General features: G+C 34.5%; 1 protein-coding gene across 1 annotated transcript; it reads right to left on the bottom strand.

Moving 5' to 3' along the window:
• Positions 1-207: 207 nt before the first annotated feature.
• Positions 208-4052, bottom strand: LOC133874017 (probable LRR receptor-like serine/threonine-protein kinase At3g47570). Its single transcript, XM_062311846.1, has 2 exons — positions 1256-4052; positions 208-973 (listed from the first exon to the last, which is right to left on the bottom strand). Exons 1-2 carry the CDS (start codon positions 3960-3962, stop codon positions 522-524), a joined length of 3159 nt encoding a protein of 1052 aa, XP_062167830.1. The 5' UTR covers positions 3963-4052; the 3' UTR covers positions 208-521.
• Between the last annotated feature and the right edge of the window lie 18016 nt (positions 4053-22068).

The raw sequence follows: 22068 nt of genomic DNA, 5'->3' as shown, positions 1-22068 counted from the left end.
ACATTCAGTGCCACAAAATAATGCCGCTGAATGTCTCTACAAGATACACATCCAACTTATGTTTCCACTTGGTTAAGGTTCATCACTCACAACAAATCTGAACAAATACAATGAGGTCAGTAGCATTTCAATATCCGTACTCTTTTTGACGCCTCTGTTTTAGTCCTGTAACTCAAAACAAACATTAGATACTTGATCATTGTGAGAATACACCTTAATTATATACACCCAGAAGCGCAAAACTAATTCATTGCATTCATTGTAAATTCATAGAGGACAAAAGCACTAATGGAAAACACAATAGGAGGCAAGAAAACACAGAAGTCTCACCAAGCTATTAGAGAGTACGTCTCATAAAGTACATCACCTAATTATAAAGTCCTACCACTTATTAAATAAGAAATAAAAGTAAGAAAAGAAGAAGATAAAACACAAATGATAACCATAATGACATCTTCAACTTCAGCTTGACCATGCATTGGGGTGGGCGTTATCTTATTGACCCGTGGTGTAATTGGTATTTATGTTTGTCCTCGGTGATGTACGCTGGACAACGTCAAAATGCACGCGTCTCTAATTGCCCTCAGTTTGTTGACGACATCAGTTGCAGGCAACCGCTCATGAGGTGATGTTGCAGAGCAAATCAGTCCAATCCGCAACACTGAGAGCAAGCAATCCTCCATTCTGCTTCTGGCATTGAAATGTCGATCAACTTCTTCGATTATTGCACCTTCTTCTATGTCATCGTTATTTGTCTCATCATCAGCATCTTCTTCACTTTCTTCAAAGGGCATTGACGAGTCCACTATATCCATGACATGTTCCGGCAAAGCCATTGCAATGAACTTGTGAATGCTCAGGCCATCTTTGAACATATCATCCGTAGGTCTTTTTCCAGTAAACATCTCCAGCAAGAGTACCCCATAGCTGTAAATATCTCCAAGTACGGAAACTTGGCCACCCAACCCATACTCTGCAATGTACTAATAAATGATCACTAAGATACAATAGTCTTCTAAACTTAAACAATTTATTCACTAACGCATATTTACTACTATTCAACAATTTTATTTTTTTATGAAAGAAAATGAAGTACTTATTTCCCATGGCCTTGAGTATTGAACTTTTCCCTTGATATATATATATATATATACAGGAATTAAAAATTAATCTTATCAAAATTAGGCTTAACCTCTCATTCATGTTTGATGTGTAAGACTTAATAGAGCCGAGTTATTGCAGATTGAAAACATACCTGGAGGAATGTACCCAACGGAACCTTTCAACGCAATTGACAAGGACTCTGACAAGGTTTCATTTTTGGAGGGATTATGTGATGCTTCAAAGATGAACTTTGCTAATCCAAAGTCACCGACATGTGCTACCATATCTTCATTAAGGAGGACATTGCTTGGCTTTATATCACAGTGAACAATTGGCGTTTCACAATGAAGATGAAGATATTCCAACGCATAAGCAACATCAATGGCTATGTTTATTCTCTGAATAAAGCTCAATCTCTTACATTGATGTTGCTCATCCTTTAAAGGATGCAGCCATTGGTCTAGGCTTCCATTAGACATGAACTCAAACACTAAACTTTTAAAGTCGTTCCCTTGATGATCAATGCTTGAGCAAGCAGTGATAATCTTAAGAAGATTACGATGGCGTAAACTTTTCAAAGCATTGCATTCATCAATGAAACTCTTGGAAGCTCCTCGTTGTTGAAGGTTTAACACTTTAACTGCAACAATTGCTCCATTGCTAAAAAGAACTCCTTTGTATACAGAACCAAAACTACCTGAACCGATCAAATTGTCCACAGAGAAATCATTAGTTGATGCTTGGAGTTCTGCATAAGATATACATGCCAATCGCCAATCCTTTAAGGAAGATGTGACCGAAGGTCTCTTTCTCCATTTTTTAACTATATAAAATGTGAGGAAAAAACACAATAGAACAATTACCAACATGACAGGAATTACAACTTTAAGTGCAAGGCGTTTCATGGATGAACGTTGACTCTTTCTATGGCATTTTGGTAAAAGTAATTCTGGGACGCCACCACATAGCTTGTCATTTCCAAAGATTGAAATTGCACTTGCATTCAAAAAATTCCCTTCACTTGGCACTTTCCCCTCGAGATCATTATGAGAAAGATTAAGATGCTTAAGCGACAAAAACTTGCTGAGAAATTCAGGAATTTGCCCCGAAAAGTTATTGCGCGAAAGATCAATTTCTTCTAAACCTCTTAGTGTCTCCAAAGATGGAGGAATTGCTCCTTCAAATGAATTACCCTCCAAATATAAACCTTCCAAACTAGTACAACTACCAAGGGAAGCAGGGATTTCACCATATAATCTATTCTCAGAGAGATCCAACTCACCAAGATTTTCTAAGTTACCCACTTCAAATGGAAGCGTACCTGTCAAAGAATTATGAGACATAACCAAAGAAATCGAAAGGGAAGAAATACCAATAACCTCTTTTGGTATGATACCATTGAGATTGTTAGTAGAAAGGTTTAGTAGAAGCAAGTTTTGGCAGTTTCCTAGGCTTGCAGGTATACTTCCCTCAAATTTATTCTCCTCCATATTGAGATTTATCAATTTAGTTAAGTTACCTATGGAGAACGGGATCGGCCCTGAAAATTTGTTACTGCTCAAGTCTAGTATCTGTAATTGCTGGAGCTTCCCAAGAACATCCGGGAGAGGACCTCCCAAATAATTTTTTTCTAATCCCAGAGCGATCAAGTTAACAAGGTTCCCAATCCCAATGGGGATGCCGCCATGTATCATATTGCTACCCAAAGTAAGCCAATTCAGCTGGGAGGAAAGGTTTGCTATGGAGCTGGGCAGTACTCCACCAAATTTATTCCTATCAAGGCCCAAGTCCTCCAAACTAGTACAGTTAGACAAAAAACTGAGAAAATTCAGGTCACCAACTTTCCCATTTCCAAGTTTATTTCCCGCGAAATTAAGTATGACCAAGCCACGCAATCTTGCTAGATTTTGAGGCACCGTCCCAGTGAGACCATTTTCAGAAATGTCAAGTATTCTGAGTCTAGAAGCATTTGACAATGACAGGGGTATTGGTCCTGTGAAGCTATTAAGACCTCCGGCAAATTCTTCAAGGTTAGGAAGAGTAAGGCCAACATCTGGTGGAAGGCTTCCATGCAGCTGGTTTTGAGCAACAAAGAAATTGTAAATGGAAGATATATTATACATTAGAGGAGGGATCGTACCAGACAAATTATTTACAGAAAGTTGAAGAACTCCCAAGCTTGATAGACGGCCAAGCTCGCTAGGTATGGTCCCTTCTAGATTGTTCTGGAGAAAGGAAAGATTTTTCAAAGAAGAAAAGTTCCCTATCCACGTTGGGATAGTTCCTGTAAGGTTATTCAAACCAAGATTTAGACAAACCAACTTTGACAATAAACTAAACTGCTCTGGAATCTGCCCAACAAGTCTGTTGCTATCAACACGAAGCACTCTAAGTTGTGTACAGTGGCTTAGATTTGTTGGAAGTTTCCCACCAAGCGAATTGTAACTCAAGTTGAGAAGCTGCAGACGCCGAAGTCTTCCCACTTCTTGAGGAATTTCGCCATAGATGTTGTTGTTTCTCAGGTTGATTCCAGTAAGATAAGTAAGATTTCCGATAGAAGGTGCTATGGAGCCACCCAATCTTTGAGCTTCCAGGTTCAGAACCATCACTCTTTTACTGGAGGGGCTGCATGTAACACCAAACCAGTTGCAGAAATGGGTGGAGTCATTCCATGAGCTTATGATTTGAAGTGGGTCTTCACTAATCCGTTTCTTGAAGTCAAGCAACGCCAGGCGATCAGTCTCATCTGCGAAAGAAAGAATTCTTGCAGATTTCAAACTTGAGCTCATAAACAAAAGAAGTATTCCGTGAAAGAATATGAACAAAATCCACTTGGAATTGAGACAAGAGTGCTTCATCGATCTGGTTGGGAATTTTAATTTGTAAGAAACGACCAAGTCTGATACTGGAGTTTGCTGCTTGTTGTTAAAAGGAGAGTGATCCTTACACTCACATTACATAACAATGACATAACACCAAGGCACAATAGAGTGAAGTCCATACAATATTAATTAAAAGGAAAAGAGAATCAGATGGAAAATATGATAAAATAGAACAAAACTAAGCCAAATGGTGGTTGTCGGCCAATGTGAGAAAGAGGGAAGAGTTAGGTGTAGAATAATCATGCTAAAAACAAAAGAGAAAAGAAAAGTCAGAATATAAAGGAGGAGAGAAATCAGGTCATGAAATGAGAAAAGCAAAACAAAGTGATAAAATTAAATGAGGAACAGGTCCAGTCAACAAAGGAGGCGCCCGCCTTATTTTAATGAGGCGCGCGTCCGGACGGATTGTAATGCCGTCCGGACGCTGTGCATTAAAATGGAGACAGTACGTGTCCCTTTTCACTCCATTTTTCTCCGGAGCTCTCTCTCTCTCTCTCTCTCTCTCGTTTTTCTTTGGTTTTCGTAGAAAAATCGTGATTCCCGTAAATCGATCCGTCTAAACTCAAATTCAACTTTAGCAATGTGATTTACGGGTAGATCTACATTTTTACCGATTATTTTGAGATAAAACACTAAATTTGTGTTTTTGAGATTTTTGGTTAAAATCTTGAAATGTTAATTTAATCTAATATTTTTTAAATAATGAGTTACTTGAAACTTGTTTGAGGCTACCAAAATTATGAGTTTTGGTTTGGTAAATTTTTGGTGAATTTTCTCAAATCCTAATTTTTAGGTATTTAATTTTAATTGAATTTTTATATGATTAACCTTTAGTAAATACTATTGAGTTAATAATATTGTGTTTGGGGTAGTGTTTAAAAGCAGATCGTTAAATCATGTTAATAAGTTAGTAATTATCATAAAAAGATTAGTGAACGTAATTTTTAGATTAATGTTATTTTAAATACGGTAATATTTTATGCGACTAGGTTAATGAAAATAATTTATGGATTAGTAGAAATAATCTGGATTAGTATTGTTGAGTTTTAGTTATTGTCTATGATTTATGGATAGACGTTTGGAACCCTTAAAAATATTATGAGTTTTTCAACTGTTAGTCTTGAGCGATTCAAGTGCTAATTTGAGTGTCAAATTAATTAGAATGCATGGTCCGTTTGGGTGTTGAATCTGAATATTATTCTAATTCACTGTGCGAATTACAAGGTTTGACTTTATAAGATAAAATTTGGAAAAATTTAAAACAGTTGAATAAAATATGATTTATTTTTGAAAAAAGTAGAATATTATTCTGGCTATCTTGCATGGTGGTGGCTAGGAAACCTAGTGCGTAATATCCGCGTAGCCAATGTGAGTATTCTACTAACTGAGAAAATATATATTTTTATATTTAATATATTGATAAAAATGTATATTGTTTATGAAACCGAATCGACCATATGATGAAATATATATGTTTTTGATAATTTGATTAGTTTTGATTATGTGCAAATTAAATCAATGACGTTTAAGGAATGATGCATCGGTGAAGAGTGTTGAATTGTTTTAAAGTGTTTGAGTGTGTTATGTGGTTGAGATTTAAATTATGCAAAATTGTTTGAGAACATATCATATTGAAAATGTTTATGTTTTATGAAGAAACTATGATTTGAATGTTTTCAAAGTATTTGATGAAATGTTGGATTTGTTTAGTTTTAAGGGAACATGATTTAGTAACAGCATGATTTTATAACATGATACAGTAATGAAACATATACTGGTCAGTCACAGAGCATAAAGCATACAAACAACAACAGTATAAGAGTAACAGAATGCAGTAAAACAGCAATAAACACAGTTAAACAGCAGTTATCAGTATCGTGGGGGATCTAAGCCTTAGTAGACCTAGTTTTATGCATATCATGTATAACATTATTTCATGAATGGTGTTTTTATGTTATGAGTAGTTTTTACTAGACGTGTTGGTATACATAAGTGTCTTAAACGAAAAGCGCTTATATATATTTCTATAGGATAGTCGCATGTGTTAAGAAACATTGAACTTGAATGTACATGGATTCATGACTGCTCAGGTGCGAGTTGTAATACTCCGTATTTTAAGATATTGAATAAAATATCTTATAATATGATTTATGACCTAATAATAGAAAAGAATAAATATGAATATTTATAAAAATAAATATTCATTTATTAAGGAGCTTTTATAATTTTAGTTTAATAAAAGTTCAAACGGACTTTAAATTTTGAAATAACAAAAATAGGGTCAAACGAACTCCGTTTTCGTTGATTCAAAAGCTAGAACGCTCGTCTCGAAGTCCTCTTGCTACCCTTCAAATTTCATAATTTTTAAACTCTATTTAGTCCCCGAACATCCGCAAAAAATTATACCTCTGAATAAGAAGAAAATTCAGTTATGTAATTAATGGGCCTATTGTTTTGAATTCAGCCCAACCCATATCCATTGTAATTCTATACCTTAAAGAACCAGCCCAGCTTGAACTTAGTTAGAATTATGTTAAAACCCAAATGCTAGTTTGTTAGAGATAAGAAGCTGATTTGGAAGAAAATCTTGAAGATTTTGAAGGCTTCCTTCTACGTTCACTGCCCGCCGTCCACATGCGTGCTCTCCACGTTTATCTCTCAGCCCTTGATCAATTTTACTCAAAGCAATCCTAACCTCTTTTTTGTATATAAATAGAGGAGCTCTCTCTCTATTCATCTCAAGTCTCAACCCATTTTCTTTGTAAACAAGAAACTGCTCTCCCTTCTTTCCCTACCGTTTCTCTATCAAACCAACGCCTCTCATTTGTGTTGAGCAGCAGAAAACTCTCTCGGCAAGGCATAAATTCCAACAAAGCTCACAAAAGAACCTCCCATCTCTCTCTTCTCGGTAGTTTAGAGCAGAAAAGGAAATTAACCAGCAACACCTTCCCTTTTAAATTGCAGAAACTCACTCCATATTTCTTCCCAACAGCAGCCCATCTTCTTCTTTGTAAACCAGCAAGTAAAGAGCCTACAGAAATTCCCTCTCTGCTTCGTAGCAGAGGAAAAATCCTCTCCAGCTCTCTCCCTCATCACACGGCCAGCAACAAGAAGTGAAAAAAATAAAGATAAAAGAGAAGATAAGAAACTAAAGGTGGAGAGAGCTTCTAGAAACTTTCTTTTGTAAGTCTTCCCCCTTCACTCACTCGGTCAACATATATATAAAAGAAAAGAGGAAAAAGATAAAAAGTAGCAAAAGGCGAAGAATATATATATATATATATATATATATATATATATATATATAAAGAGATGGAAGAAAAGGAATGGATAAAAGAATTACATATCCGAACCTAGTGTCTTTAATGTCTCAAATACTATTTTGAGATATTTGATAAATTTCTAATTACAGATTTGATCTATTTTATGTAATTTTTAAGTTATTAACTTTGTTTTAATACTTAGTGATTTTACAGTTTTTTTATTATTTTAAGTATATAATATTTTAAGTTATGTTTTAACAGGGTATTTCAAGTGGCGTATTTAAGTAATAAACCACGTCGTTATAATGACCGTGTAAAAAGTCATTATTTTACAAAAGTGCCGTTACGCCACCCAAGTATTTTAAAGTATTTTAGGCGTTATTAATACTAATGCCGTTATTATGCCCGAATTTTATATGAATAAAATAAGGATATTATTCTATTTACTTGTTTTGAAACATAAAGCTCACTATTTATATTTAGTAAGTTACTATGTTTATTTGATATAAAAATAAATATATATGATTTTTAATGTTAAAGCTTTTATAATGCTATTTTAACTAAAATTGGTATTTTGGTTATTATTTATAAATGTTATTATAATGTTTGCATGAAATATATGGCATTATAATTAATCCATATTACATGCTATTATAATGTCCAAACGACATTATATTATTTAGATATCAAAAGCAATAAAAAGAATATAATTATGTTATTATAAGAATCGTTTTAATAATAAAATATGTTTATAGGCTTCGATAAAGTCCACATAAAATATTAGTAAAAAAATGTGATTGGACCAATTTTATATGTTGTGGTAATGTTCAAGCGAAAATATGAGATAATATTTAAATAGGTCAGAAATTATAATAGGATTAAAATACATTTTTAGTAAATTATACTAATTCACTATTTGCTTGTATTATATATGTATGAGCACTGCTACGGAGTAGCAAAATTTTCGGAAATCATCCTGAAATTTTGCTACACTCAAGTATTACCCATATATGTATATATTGCAGTGATTATATCTATGAACGCTTTCTTGAAGCCAGAAGAATTCCTGTGAGTATTTCTTACTTATTGGGGATGATACGTGTGGTGGTTTTTGATTATGTGTTGAAGTCTACTTTATTTAATTGTATGCATATGTTTGGCATTTGATTTGTTTAACATGCTCTGGTTGGAATTATGTATATGATGTTGTTTGCATGATCATATTATGAGTTATGAATGAGTTAATAAAAAGATTGGAGGTTTAGGTACCAAGGCGTCAGTGAATTGAGGGGATCAACGGATGAACTGAGGTTTACGTACCAAGGCATTAAGCAATTGACTAGACCAACGGGTAAACCGAAAGTTTAGGTACCAAGGCATCAATATATTGATAAGACTTACGGATAAACCAAAGGTTCAAGGATTAATAACAAAGCTAGTGAGCATAGGCCACCAGTTGGAACATAGGCCCCCTGAGAGATTTAATGAAGCATAGGCTTTCATTAATAAGCATTGAGCATACATTAATAAGCATTGAGCATATGCTCATAATGAAAAAAGCATAGGCTTTAATCTAACGAAGCATAGACTCATAATAAGTAAAGCATAGGCTTCAAATAGAAGGCACATAGGTTCTTATTAAGGTTAATGCAAGAAGTATATAAGGTTGTGCATGTATTTATATAACTGTCATCATTTGATTGCTTAGTGTACTTTTAAATAATGTTGTATTTCACTGTGGTCAAGGACTGTTGACTCACTTGACCACAACATGAGATTGTGGTGATAACTGCAATCTCATGCGAGTTTTTGCAGTGTAGATCGAAGGTCAAGACTATTGGAATAATTATTTTAGTATGTAATATTTGTTATGTTGGAGAAGACAGTAATTATGTATTTATTAAGTGCCGCTTATGGCACATATGTTATTATTTTGGATGTAATTATTATATCAGAACAAAAGATTATTATTTTTATATATTGAGGTTATTCAGTCAGCTCTGACGTGTCATTGTTAAAGAAAAATTATATTGCACTTCTAATTTATAACTCTGATGAGTTAGTAATATCACGTAGAAATTGAAAAATTTCACTTACGCTTTTTGTAAAAGTGGGGCATTACACGAGTAATGACATGTCGATGAGTAAGAAGGTTGACTGTTATTGTTCTCCAGGAAAGACGTGTTAGCATAATTGAGATTAACTCTAGTGCTCACATGATTTACTGACGTTCAAGGTATGAAACTGAAATACGATTAGAGATGGTGTTGCGAGTATTATGTTGAAGGATGATATCCTAGTATAGAAGAGTAAGATACTATATTTTATTACTTAAGACTTATGTGTAGACGTGATATCTGTAATTAAGTGATTGTGTACACATATGTTCGAGCTACCGTTGAAAAGTATTATTATAGAGGGGTCTATATGTAGAAACTTCCAAGCAGTATACTGGAACTTCTATATATGTTCAAAGTCATATAGTATATTTTAAATATTTTCTGAATAGTCGGTGTTTACAGTATTAGCTATTGGTAAATTGTGGCTGATATAGTGCTCGCATGACTAAAAATATAAGAAATGTTAATTCTTTGTGAAAACTCAATTAGTTTAATATCACTAAGGTCTTAGTATGTTTATACTGAAACGGTGGACCCATTCTTTCACCTATGCAGATATGGATACCACCACAACTGTGTAGATGAGGTTTATTGGCTGTAGATACCACGGATGTAGATGATGACCAGTTTGCTTACCGTATGAGATGCTATGATTGGAGCATATCACGATAGTCATATGCCGGACTCATTGATAATCCGCATTTTGGGTATTTTGTTATGACTCGTATCTTATGGGGCATGAATTTGCTGAGCCTGTATTGGGTATGTAATTATAGTAAAATGTTCTATAAGCTTTAACCAGTTAGACATGTAATTAGCTCTTATTGTAATTAACTGTTATGTATTAGATGTATTTCCACTTATGATATGTGTTGTGCTGCACATTGATTATTATTATATTTCGCTGTTAAATGTAATTCTGATAATCAGGTACATGTTATGGGGCATGTACCATATGTTGGCTGAGCGACACGTAGTCGTGCCACTGCGATGACTCGTTTACGTTTGTAAAAAAAAAAAAGGTCGTCACACATGGTGGATTGATCTCCCTCTACCCTAGGGTAAGGACTAAGGAGTGTGCCAAGTGTGGCAGATTAGGTTCGCGACGTACAACATAAACAATTTCAACTTGAAGCAGAGATTAATGATCTTACGATTCAGTGGGGGGGGGGGGGGGGGGGGATTTCTTTCCTAAAAAAAAAAGAGATAAATATACTATATAAGAAGATATTAGGTTTAATTAATTGTAGGTGTGATATTTAGGGGAATTAACAATGAAGAATCAGCTTCCCCCTTTTCCCATGTTTGAAAAAAAAAAAAAAAAATGAAGAATTAGTTTATCAGGTATTGTACTCGAAGCCAACAAAACCTGCAATAAGAAAGAACATATATGGGTAACTGCATTGGGTGGGCTGATAAGAGAACTCTATGATGTTTAAGTCAGTAATCTCTCAAAGAAGAATGGTAAAATTTAGAAGATTGTTGTGTGATTATCATTGTGGTACTGTGCTTCTGGTCGGGTGGATCTGTGACCGAAAATCATAGCTTTTCTCTGCTACATTATTCACGTAATTCATTAAAAAAAAATCACGTAATTAGCGTGAATGTAGCTGCATGAGAAGCAATTTTCAACGATCCTGTACGTGAAGAATGAGTACCAGATTAGCTTTATTCTAAAATTCTTCCAACCATGCACAAATACCACAAGCGGATTTACTGGACAGGCATGTTTATTCTCCCTAGCTAAGAGGTTATAATTTATAAAGGACATGACAAAAAAGTTTAACAGATTCTTATGGAATGGTAAGGAGGGCAATTTGGCTAAGGCAAAAGTTGCTTGGGGGGAGATTTGTTTTCCAAAAAAATAGGGTGTATTGGGTTTGAAGTGTTTAGAATTGAAACTTGGAACAGAACCTCCATGTTAAGACATATTTGGAATTTGTTTTTCCGGTCTGGATCCATTTGGGTTGCTTGGGTGTAGACATATTTACTGAAAGGGCAAAGTTTCTGTAATATAAACATCCCCAATAACTGCTCTTGGACTTGGATAAAACTTCTAAACTTGCGAAGCATTGCTTGTGATTTTCTGAAGTTTGAGGTGGGCAATGGAAAACATACGCATATGGATAATTGGCACCCGTTTGGTTCTTTATATGAGAAATTTGGCTTTCGAATCATATATGATGCACAGAGTACTTTGAATGCTAAATTGAATTATGTTATTAGAAATAAAGACTGGTGTTGGAAGTCGACTCAGTCTGAAGATTTGTTTGCTATACAAAGCAGACTACCGGATGTTCATTTAGGTGCTGTGGGTAAACCTATTTGGACTATAACTAGTAAAGGTGTTTATGAGAGTGTAGGCACTTGGAACTATACGAGGAATAAGAAGCAAAATAATTGATGGTAACCATCTCTCATATGGTTTCCCCACACTATTCCAAAACAGGGATTCATCTAATGGTTGACCATGCTCAACAGGTTAACTACGTACAGGTGAACGTCTAGTGGTTTGAGGTTACCAAGGAAACACACAATGCTTTTTCTGTAGGAATGGACTTGAGAGTCGTGATCACTTATTTTTCCAATGTAGCTTTAGTTCCCGTATCTGGAGAACTTGTATGCGATGCTGCTTTATTCTCAATCCTTCCCTAGACTAGCATGATGTGATCGATGAAGGTTGTAGCAAGTGGAAAACCAAAAAATTGTTGGGAGTTTTATGCAGATTGATCTTAAGTTCTGTTGTTTACAATATATGGCATGCTAGGAATGAGATCAAATTCTAAGGTAGACCAAAGACGGAGGAGCAGATACTTAGAGCAATTTTCTGGGAGGTCAGATTCCGGATATCTGCAGGGAAGGGCAAATTTAAAAAGAATTAAGGAAAATGAAGGTCTATGTGCAATGTAGAACATTGCTAGCTCTATTCTGGTTTGACACCGGTGTTTCTGATTTTTTTTTTTTTGTTCTGTCGTAATATGGGTCTTTTGATGTTCTGGGTTTGTTGTCTTGTTGGCCTAGTTTTGGGTCTTTGTTTGAACTTTTTTGTTTGCTAGTAATGAAATGTCTACTTATTCATTCAAAAAAAAAAAAAAATACCACAAGTAGATCATGCATACTACAAATTCAATTTTTTTTAATATATATATTTTCATTTTTTTAAATTTTTTTATTAATATTTTTATTAATATTTTTTTATTTTAGTTTTAAAAAATTGAAGGGTACTATTATAGGAAGGCTGATAGAAAAGTGGTCACGTGCATGGCTTAAATACAACAAATTGGTAATTTGATTTACATATCTAGTGTTACAACAGTCAATTCATGAGGCTTAATAAAAAACAGTTGTTAGTTGAGGGGGTTAAACTTAATTGCTACTTTAATTTAACTATTAGTCTATTACAAGTTTCATTTATTATTATTATCATATATTCTCAATTTTTAATGTTGGGCATTACGTACTCGGATCAGGATCCCTTACAATTTAAAAAAAAAAAAATTGAGACTATCAAATTATGTAAATTTAGGTCGTTTCATGCATCGAATGACATGAAAAGTGCTATATATATATATATATATATATATATATATATATATATATATATATTAAAAATATGACATGTTAATAATGAGAATTAAGTATATTTTTATAAGGTCTTACACTTTATGTCGAATAAAAGTTTTGAGCAAAAAACTATCTTTTAGTTTAGTAAAAAAGAAATGTCTCTTCAAAAGTCAAAAAAAAAAAAAAAAAAAAGTATTTTTGAATATTTTTTTTATTGCATCGATAACATGTCATGTCTTTAATATGTAGAATTTTTCACGTCATTCGATATAAAAAAACGACTTGAATTCACATATAATTTGATAATCTCAAATTTCTTTAAAGCTGTAGAGGATCCTAATCCTACCTACATCCTCCCATCCTTATTAAAATTTTGTCCACGAGATTTAATACATTTGTATAATGATAAACAGCTAGCATATCTTATATCTTGCTTGTTTTCTCGAGAGGCTTCCATCATCGAGGAGCTTCATGGCTGAATGTGAAACCTTAAGAAACATTAGGCACCATATATAATCAGATAATTAATATGCACACTGACCTGAGGATTCTAAGCCTTCTCCAAAGAGTGAACATAGCCATTGATGTCCGTCTGCTCTAGATTATCTCCATCACCGGCCATTGCCATACAAAGATCGTTCATTGTGATTTAAAGCCGAGCAACGTTCTTGTTGACAATGATCTGAATGCTCACGTGGGTGATTTTGGATTAGCAAGGTTCATTCAAGAAGCCTCAAATATATCGCATCTGAATCAAAGTAGTTTCGTTGTACACTGGAGGGCACTATTGGTTATGCTGCACCAGGTCTATTTAAATTTGTTGTCATAGAAAAATCAACATATTATTGCATGTTACAATGAGCATTGGAGTAATGATAGAAAGAAGATCTATATCCCTTTTGTATTCTTAAAAAATTGACATGGCTTTTAAAATCACCATTAATTGAATTTTTGATACATAGAATATTGGATTTTGATCCAATAGTAATTATAAATGTTTAAATATATATATATGAGAAGTAACATTTTATGACTTTTTGTTGTTGTTTAATGTTGGTTAATTCGATCCATCCAATTGTCACAATAGAACAAAAATCAACCGTTGTTTGAATTTAATGAATTTTTTAATCTATAACATTTACTTTCTTTCTCATTTTTTTTATTTGTTTTATTTTTCATTAAATATTGTTATATATATATATATATATACATTTGCTATCTTTTCTAATATTAAATTAAAATGAAAACTCACGCTAGAAATGAAATCATCACAAATAGAAGCCTTTGCTGCTAATACAACAGGAGGCAAGAAAAAACGTCTCACCGAACATGCACATATCCAATATTACTTCATACGTGACTTAAGAATTCAACTCCAGATGTGAAGGACTTCTTCAACTTCAGCTTGACGATGCATTTGAGTGGAAGTTATCTTATGGACGTGTGGTGTAATTGGTAGTTGCGTTTGTCAAAATGCATGCGTCTCTAATTGCCCTCAGTTTGTTCACGACATCATTTGTGGGCAACTGCTCTTAAGGTGATGTTGCATCTGCAACAACAGTCCAATATGCAACACTTATAAGACCAAGCAATCCTCCGGTCCACTCATATTTTTGGCATTGAAACGACCATCAACTTCTTTGATTATTATACTTTTTACTATGTCATCGTTATTTGTCTCATCATGCATCTTTTTCACCTTCTTCAAAGAGCAGGGCATTGATGAGTCCACTATATCCATGACATGTTCCGGCAAAACCATTGCAGTAAACTTTTGAATACTCGAACCATTTTTGAACATGTCATCGCTAGGTCTTTTCTCAGTGAATATCTCTGGCAAGAATACGTACCCCATAGCTGTAAATATCTCTAAGTAGAGAAATTTGGCCACCCATCCCATACTCCGCAATTTATTAATACATGATCACTATGATGCGCGCTATAGTTCTAAACTTAAGAATTTATCCACTAATGCATATTTTCTACTATTTAACAATTTTGTATTTTTTTTTTTTTTTTTTTTTTTTTTGTGACGATAGAAAAAAAGAAAAAAGAAAAAAAAGCACATATTTCCCTTGGCCTATGGTATTGAAATTTTCCGTAGAAATTTAACTTATGCTCTATTTATTTCAGCGTAAAATATTTTTCATCGTAAAATATTTTTCACGAAATTATTTCAAAAAAAAAAAAAATTTTAAATTTTTTTTCAACGTTTGACTCGTACAAAAAAATTAACAACAGTGTAAAACGGAATCTGGCAAACTAGATTCCAACCAGGTTGGCGGATTTTCACTAACATGCGTGCAAGACTAAAGAGTTCAAATCCAGAAAACGATTTACGGTTTTCAAAATCATAAATCGTTTTTCAAAAATTAAAGAAGATTTTATAGTCAAACTGAAAATAATTTCTGTTGACCATTATTTTCACCCCCACCAAATACTGAAAAATGCCGAAAACATTTTACTCTGAAACAAACGGAACATTAATTAAGAGAAGGATAACTTCTAGTGAGCTAGTGAGCTCTGAACTAGATAAAGCCACTCCAAATTTGTTGTAACCTCTCCAAGGGTACCAAATCTTGCTGATCCCTACAAATAATATTAATGCCAGCAGAAATTTGTTTTGTAGCCTCTCTAATGTGCTTCTCTGTACAAATTCCTCTTGGGACATAGGAAAACTCTTTTCCGGGGTAGCGTTCTTCCTGTCAATGCCACTATAGATTCCAGGCTCCAGCAACGTTACTGCATAAAATTTGTAAAATAACATAATGGCCCTGTGAATATATAACTGCTCTCTGATTCTCAATGAGTGCAGGAAAGCACTTTAGTCTTCCCAAAGTCCTCATTCCTAGGTATATGTCGTTTCTCATCAATATTATTGGCATGAATCCAATTTGGTTAAGAAAATTAACTAAACAATACAATACAAAAATTTGAAATATTCAAAAACATCTTATTATTGTAAGAAATTACATATGTGTCCCTTAGACACATTTAATTTGTTGTAACGGTCGAAATTTAAATAATTATCATAACGGTAATTATTTAATTTGTTGTAACGGTTGGAATTTAAATAATTATCATAACGGTAATTATTTAATATAAAGATTTAATATGATTTATTCCGCATTAAGTTACATAAAATCAAAACGGTTTTTATATTAATATTTTTGATTTAATTCCTTGATGGGAGGAATAAAAATCAACTAACCATTAAAGGTGAGGGTCCCTGGCCTACCTATATAAAGAGCCTTGTGTATCCATCTATTGGCACCTGTAGGCATAGGTCAGAAGATCTTTTCTCTATATTTCTTTTGCAGAATTTATGTTCATTGATAAAGGTTTTTTCATGTGTTTGAGCAAAAATGGCCAGATGTATTTATATTTATAATTCCGCTGCTTATTTAATTTAATAGCATTTTATGCATATATTATGCTTACATGTGGTATCAGAGCCTGCCTCTATGCCAATTTGCTTAGCATTCGGTTTTGATTAATTTTCTGTTGGTTTAATCGAAAAGATTTTTTGTAAATAGTTTATATCTGTTTATTGTTCCGGTTTATGTAGTGTTTTCACATTTGTGCCTTTGATGATTTGTAATAACTGCAAATCATAAGTTTTTGAAACTGTAAAAGTTTTACTGTGATAATCACTGATCTATGAAAATCACGAGCTCTTTCACAAAATCACGGATCTACCAAGAGACCCGTGAGTGAACACTACTGGCTGATCCAGGATTAAATTTTGGTTAATTCTTCTTTGGTTGAATCAAAGAGATTTTTCGTGTATAAAGTTTTGACTCGAAATTTGTAACACTACAAAAACACCGTGAAACAACAATGAAGAATTAGCTTTAGAAATAAGTGTTAGTGTACAGGTTTCATGCTTTACTGCTAAAGCATTAAAAAAAAAAAATTCTAAGGAAGAAGAAGGAAGCAATCAGCGTAGGTTCAAAAAAAAAATTTCCCGGTCAAAAAGGTGTATTTTCGGGTTAATGGGTCATAATCCGAGTAGGGTTTGAAAGTTTGAAAGGCTTTTGGGCTTGACTTTATTTTTGGGTCAATGGTTATTTTCCGGGTTAATGGGTAATGCATCCGGGTATGTTTTTAAAACCCATGTAGACTTTCGGCACAAAGTGGGCTGGCCCATTCCAGCCCAATGAAGTAAATCCAACACAATCCAATCAAGAAACCCAAGAGGCCTGATCTAGTTTTTTTTTTTTAAAAAAAAAAAAAAACTGGGTGATTAAGTGGGCTGATGCAAAAGCCCAACCCATTCAGCAGCCCAATATAGTAACTCATCAAGTATTAAAAATAAAAGGGCTAATGTGGGGTTTAGAACTTGAGTTTATCTAAGTTTAAAGAGCTAAAACCACTTACTAAACCATTGGACCATGCTATTTATTTTGCTCTCATGTCTCTGTATGAGGGTAATCATATTCTGACTTTGAACGTGAAATCTAAAGATTTGGATTGTGCACAGAAGTTGTTCGACGAAATTTCTGAAAGAGATGTTCGTACGCGGACAATCCTTATATCGGGCTATGCAGGAATTGGGGCATCTAGAATGGTGTTGGACCTCTTTAATGATATGCCAAATGAGGGTCTTCGTGCAAACCAATTTACTCTGTCGAGTGTTATAAAGTGTTGTTCTCGTGTAAGTGATCTCCGAATGGGTAAAGGAAATCATGGGTGGGTATTAAGAAAATGGTTTAATTTTTCATTGTGTTTAGATTAGTCTCCCTTGCTCGAGTCTGGAGTTTATATTAATCTCAGGAACTATGGTGGTCAGGTAATATCGATCCTCTAGTCCTCAAGGGGTAGTTCAGTTAGTTAGAGACCATGCCCCATGAAACAAAAATCACTAGTTCGCAGAAAAAAATAAAATAAAATAAAATCGATCCTCTAGATTGATTGATTTATTTTCATCATTGAATATAGACAGTCATTTAAGTTTCTCTGTCATTTTAACACTCGAATGGAAAATATGTCTTTTTTTTTTTTTTCCTTTTCTTTCCCCTTTTTTTTTTTTTCCAAATTTGTATTCAGGGACTTGCATTATTATGATATCAAAATTTATTTTTCAGTCCTTTATTAGGAACTAATAGATTTGTATTCTTTATATTTGTGAACAGGTTGCTTTGATGCAAGCCTGTCAGCATGGTCACACTACAAAAAGAATTACAAATTGCCACGTGCAGTTTGACACGTGCATTTTGACACGCATATCACGCGTGTCAGATGTGCAAGTCACTAACTGCACAGTTTGACACGTGTATGAGAATACACGTGTCAAACAGATTTTTTTTTAAAAAAAAAAAATTCAAATTGAAATTTTCATTTAAATAAATTTTTTATTTAATTAAATAAAAACTTCAATTTAGAATTTCTTTTTCAATTTAATTCTGTTATTGTTTATTTAAATTTATTTGGGTTAATAAATAAAGACATAGAGAGAGTAGAGAGAGAGACATAGAGATACAGAGAGCGGCAGAGAGAGATAGGGAGAGAGCGAGAGAGAGAGACATAGAGATATAGAGAGAGATACACAGAGAGAGAAAGAGAGAGAGAGAAAAAGATAGAGAGGAAGAGAGAGATAGAGAGAGAAAGGTAGAGAGCGAGAGACCGAGAACCGAGCAGAGAGAGGTGGAGAGAGGGCGTCTCACCGGCGGGAAGGGCGGATCCGCGGTGGCCGAAGCTGGCCGGTGCGGCTGTGACGGAGAGAGAGAGAGAGAGAGAGAGAGAGAGAGAGAGAGAGAGAGAGAGAGAGAGAGAGAGAGAGAGGGAGAGAGAGAGAGACCGAGAACCGAGCAATTGTTGGTGGAGAGAGGGCGTCTCACCGGCGGGAAGGGCTGATGTGCGGTGGCCGGAAGCTGGCCGGTGCGGCTGTGACGAAGAGGGAGAGAGAGAGAGAGAGAGGGAGAGAGAGAGAGACCGAGAACCGAGCAGAGAGAGGTGGAGAGAGGGCGTCTCACCGGCGGGAAGGGCTGATGTGCGGTGGCCGGAAGCTGGCCGGTGCGGCTGTGACGGAGAGAGAGAGAGAGAGAGAGAGAGAGGGAGAGAGAGAGAATTCAGATCGGTCCTGCTACCCATTTCCGATTATATATATATATATATATATATATATATATATATATATTTAATCTATTATTATATTATTATATTATTTGAATTTTAAAAATTATATATATATATATATATATATATATATATATATACACACATATATAAGCCAGCATTTCTCCCGCGCAACTGACCCAATCCGGGACGTGTATTTAAATACTCGTCCCTAATTGTTGAAATTCTATTTAATTAAAAAAATATATATATATATTTGGGAAAAAATAACAGTTTGACACGTGTATTTAATACACGTGTCCAATTGGACACGCGTATTAAATACGCGTGTCCAATTGTTGAAATTCTATTTAATTAAAAAAAAAAATTATATTTGGGAAAAATAACATTTTGACACGTGTATTTAATACACGTGTCCAATTGGACACGCGTATTAAATACACGCGTCCAATTGGACACGCGTATTAAATACGCGTGTCCAATTGTTAAACTTTGATTTAATTAAAAAAAAATTTATATTTGGGAAAAATAACATTTTGACACGCGTATTAAATACACGCGTCCAATTGGACACGCGTATTAAATACGCGTGTCCAATTGTTGAACTTTGATTTAATTAAAAAAAAATTATATTTGGGAAAATAACATTTTGACACGTGTATTAAATACACGTGTCAAAATGTTATTATGGTACAAATAGACACGTTTTTCGGAAGACACGTGTCTAATTGGACGCGTGTCTACAGTAACTGGTACTGTAGACACGCGTCTAATTGTAGTGATTTTTGTAGTGTCATTGAAGTCGTTCAGAATCTGGTTGTTTTCGGTGCCAATGTAAGATTTTTACTCCTAGCCATTTCCCCATATTTCATTACTTTGAGTGGTTTGGAAAATTTATGGGATAAGAATATGACAATTTGTGTAGAATTTAGATTCACAAAGCGGATTATCCAAAAGTAAGAGCATTTAATTAATATCCAAAAGTAAGAACATCCAACGGTTAATCATAAAAGAAAAAAGTTGTTAGAGTTGTACAAAACTAGTACGAAAGTTGTACAACAATCATTTCTCAATCACATCATCACATCATAGTTATCTTTATCATCGTGTACATCATATTAGATTGTAAATGTAATATGAAGAGTAATAGTTTTAGAATAGAGGTTGACTTGTATTCTGCTTAGTTATCTGTTGTATGGATAGTTTACATAGAGTTCAATGGTAATGAGAAAATTCATGTTAGAAATATAATAGAAAGCAGAAAAACGAAATGCTCCTAAGATGTGTTACAAAGTTGTTTTCCTTATGAAATTATTTGTCCTCACCAGAAATAGTATGTAAAGGGTTATAGCAAATATTTTTGCAGAATATAATGAAGCCCAAAAATCCGTTGTTGTTTAGTTGTGTTTTGCACAAATGAAATGAAATTTAAATACCCTCAGATTTTCTACTATAGCTACTGTAACAAGAGACAGAGATTGCTAGTGAACATATATAAATAACTGTTATTCAAATCAATATATAGTCTACCACAGTAAACTGCTAAATCAACATACACTTAATTCAGACTATCAAATCAACTAATTATCAATGATTATTTAAAATAACTTGTAGATCGTAATTATTTAATCTAAACCGTTAGATCAAAGTTAATTTGACCTTACAGTTTACTTTAGTGATGGTCCCAATAAATCCAACCACTGGATCTATTTAAGAATCATCATATGGTCATGATCAGATCGACGATCCTGACAGTCCAAAATTGAATGGTCATGATCAAATCGCTCCAATGCCAAGTGCCAAGTGCGCCATCAAGGCGCCACTAGCACCCTACAACCCATTGCCACGCATGCGCGCGTTCGGTGCTTCGTATCGTACTAGAATATACACACATACAAGTGCATATACTCAATAATTACTTTAAAGCTGTGACGTCCCACATCGCCTGGGAATGAGGATGTGCTTATATGTATAAATGCATCCTTTATGACACAACGCGTTTTAAAGCCGTGATGGCCATGAACCGATCAGAACTCCGCAGTTAAGCGTGCTGCTGCGAGAGCAATCCCAAGATGAGTGACCTCCTGGGAAGTTCTGTTTGGGGAGCCAAAAGCGGACAATATTGTGTCATTGGGGGTAGGTCGTTACAAAAGCAAAGGCTTAAAGTGTTTTGGGCTTTATAAATTGTGACATCCCACATCGCCTGAGAACGAGGATGTGTTTATATGTATAAATGCACCATTTATGGCATAACGCATTTTAAAGCCATGATGGTCATGAACCTATCAGAACTCCGTAGTTAAGCGTACTTCTGCCAAAGCAATCCCAGGATGGGTGACCTCTTGGGAATTCTGGTATGGGGAACCAAAAGCGGACAATATTGTGTCATTGGGGGTGGGTCGTTACAAATGGTATCAGAGCCATTGCCCAGCTTGAGATGGTGGGAGCGTGCACAAGCCCAATGAGGGACGCCAGCAGGGACGCTGGGTCCAAAGAGGGGGTGATTGTGACGTCCCACATCGCCTGGGAATGAGGATGTGCTTATATGTATAAATGCATCATTTATGACACAACGCGTTTTAAAGTCGTGATGATCATGAACCTATCAGAACTCCGCAATTAAGCGTGCTTCTGCGAGAGCAATCCTAGGATGAGTGACCTCTTGGAAAGTTTGGTATGGGGAACCAAAAGAGGACAATATTGTGTCATTGATGGTGGGTCGTTACATAAATGCCAACACAATTTCTTTTTTTCTCATGTGAGCCGCTCTTCATCCAATATTCTTTAAGACCTTTGATTTAAAACATTTCAAAAACACAATATAAATATATAGCTCCGTAGTCCAACCGCCACAGGTATTCATCTAGAAATGAAATCACAAATTGGAGCCTTTGGTTTTGAAACCACATTGATGCAGCAGTGAGGGAAAAACAATAGGAGATTATAAAACACAACACAACACACAACTATATCAGAGACGTCTCATCCCCAAGGAAATTGTAATATCCTCAAACGTTAATGTTAGGACTTTTAATTACATCACTTCATAAAGTCCTA

Source organism: Alnus glutinosa, chromosome 7, assembly GCF_958979055.1.
Source record: "Alnus glutinosa chromosome 7, dhAlnGlut1.1, whole genome shotgun sequence".
Lineage (NCBI taxonomy): Eukaryota > Viridiplantae > Streptophyta > Magnoliopsida > Fagales > Betulaceae > Alnus > Alnus glutinosa.
The sequence above is the reverse complement of the archived record's forward strand: the minus strand, read 5'-3'. Positions and strand labels throughout refer to the sequence as shown.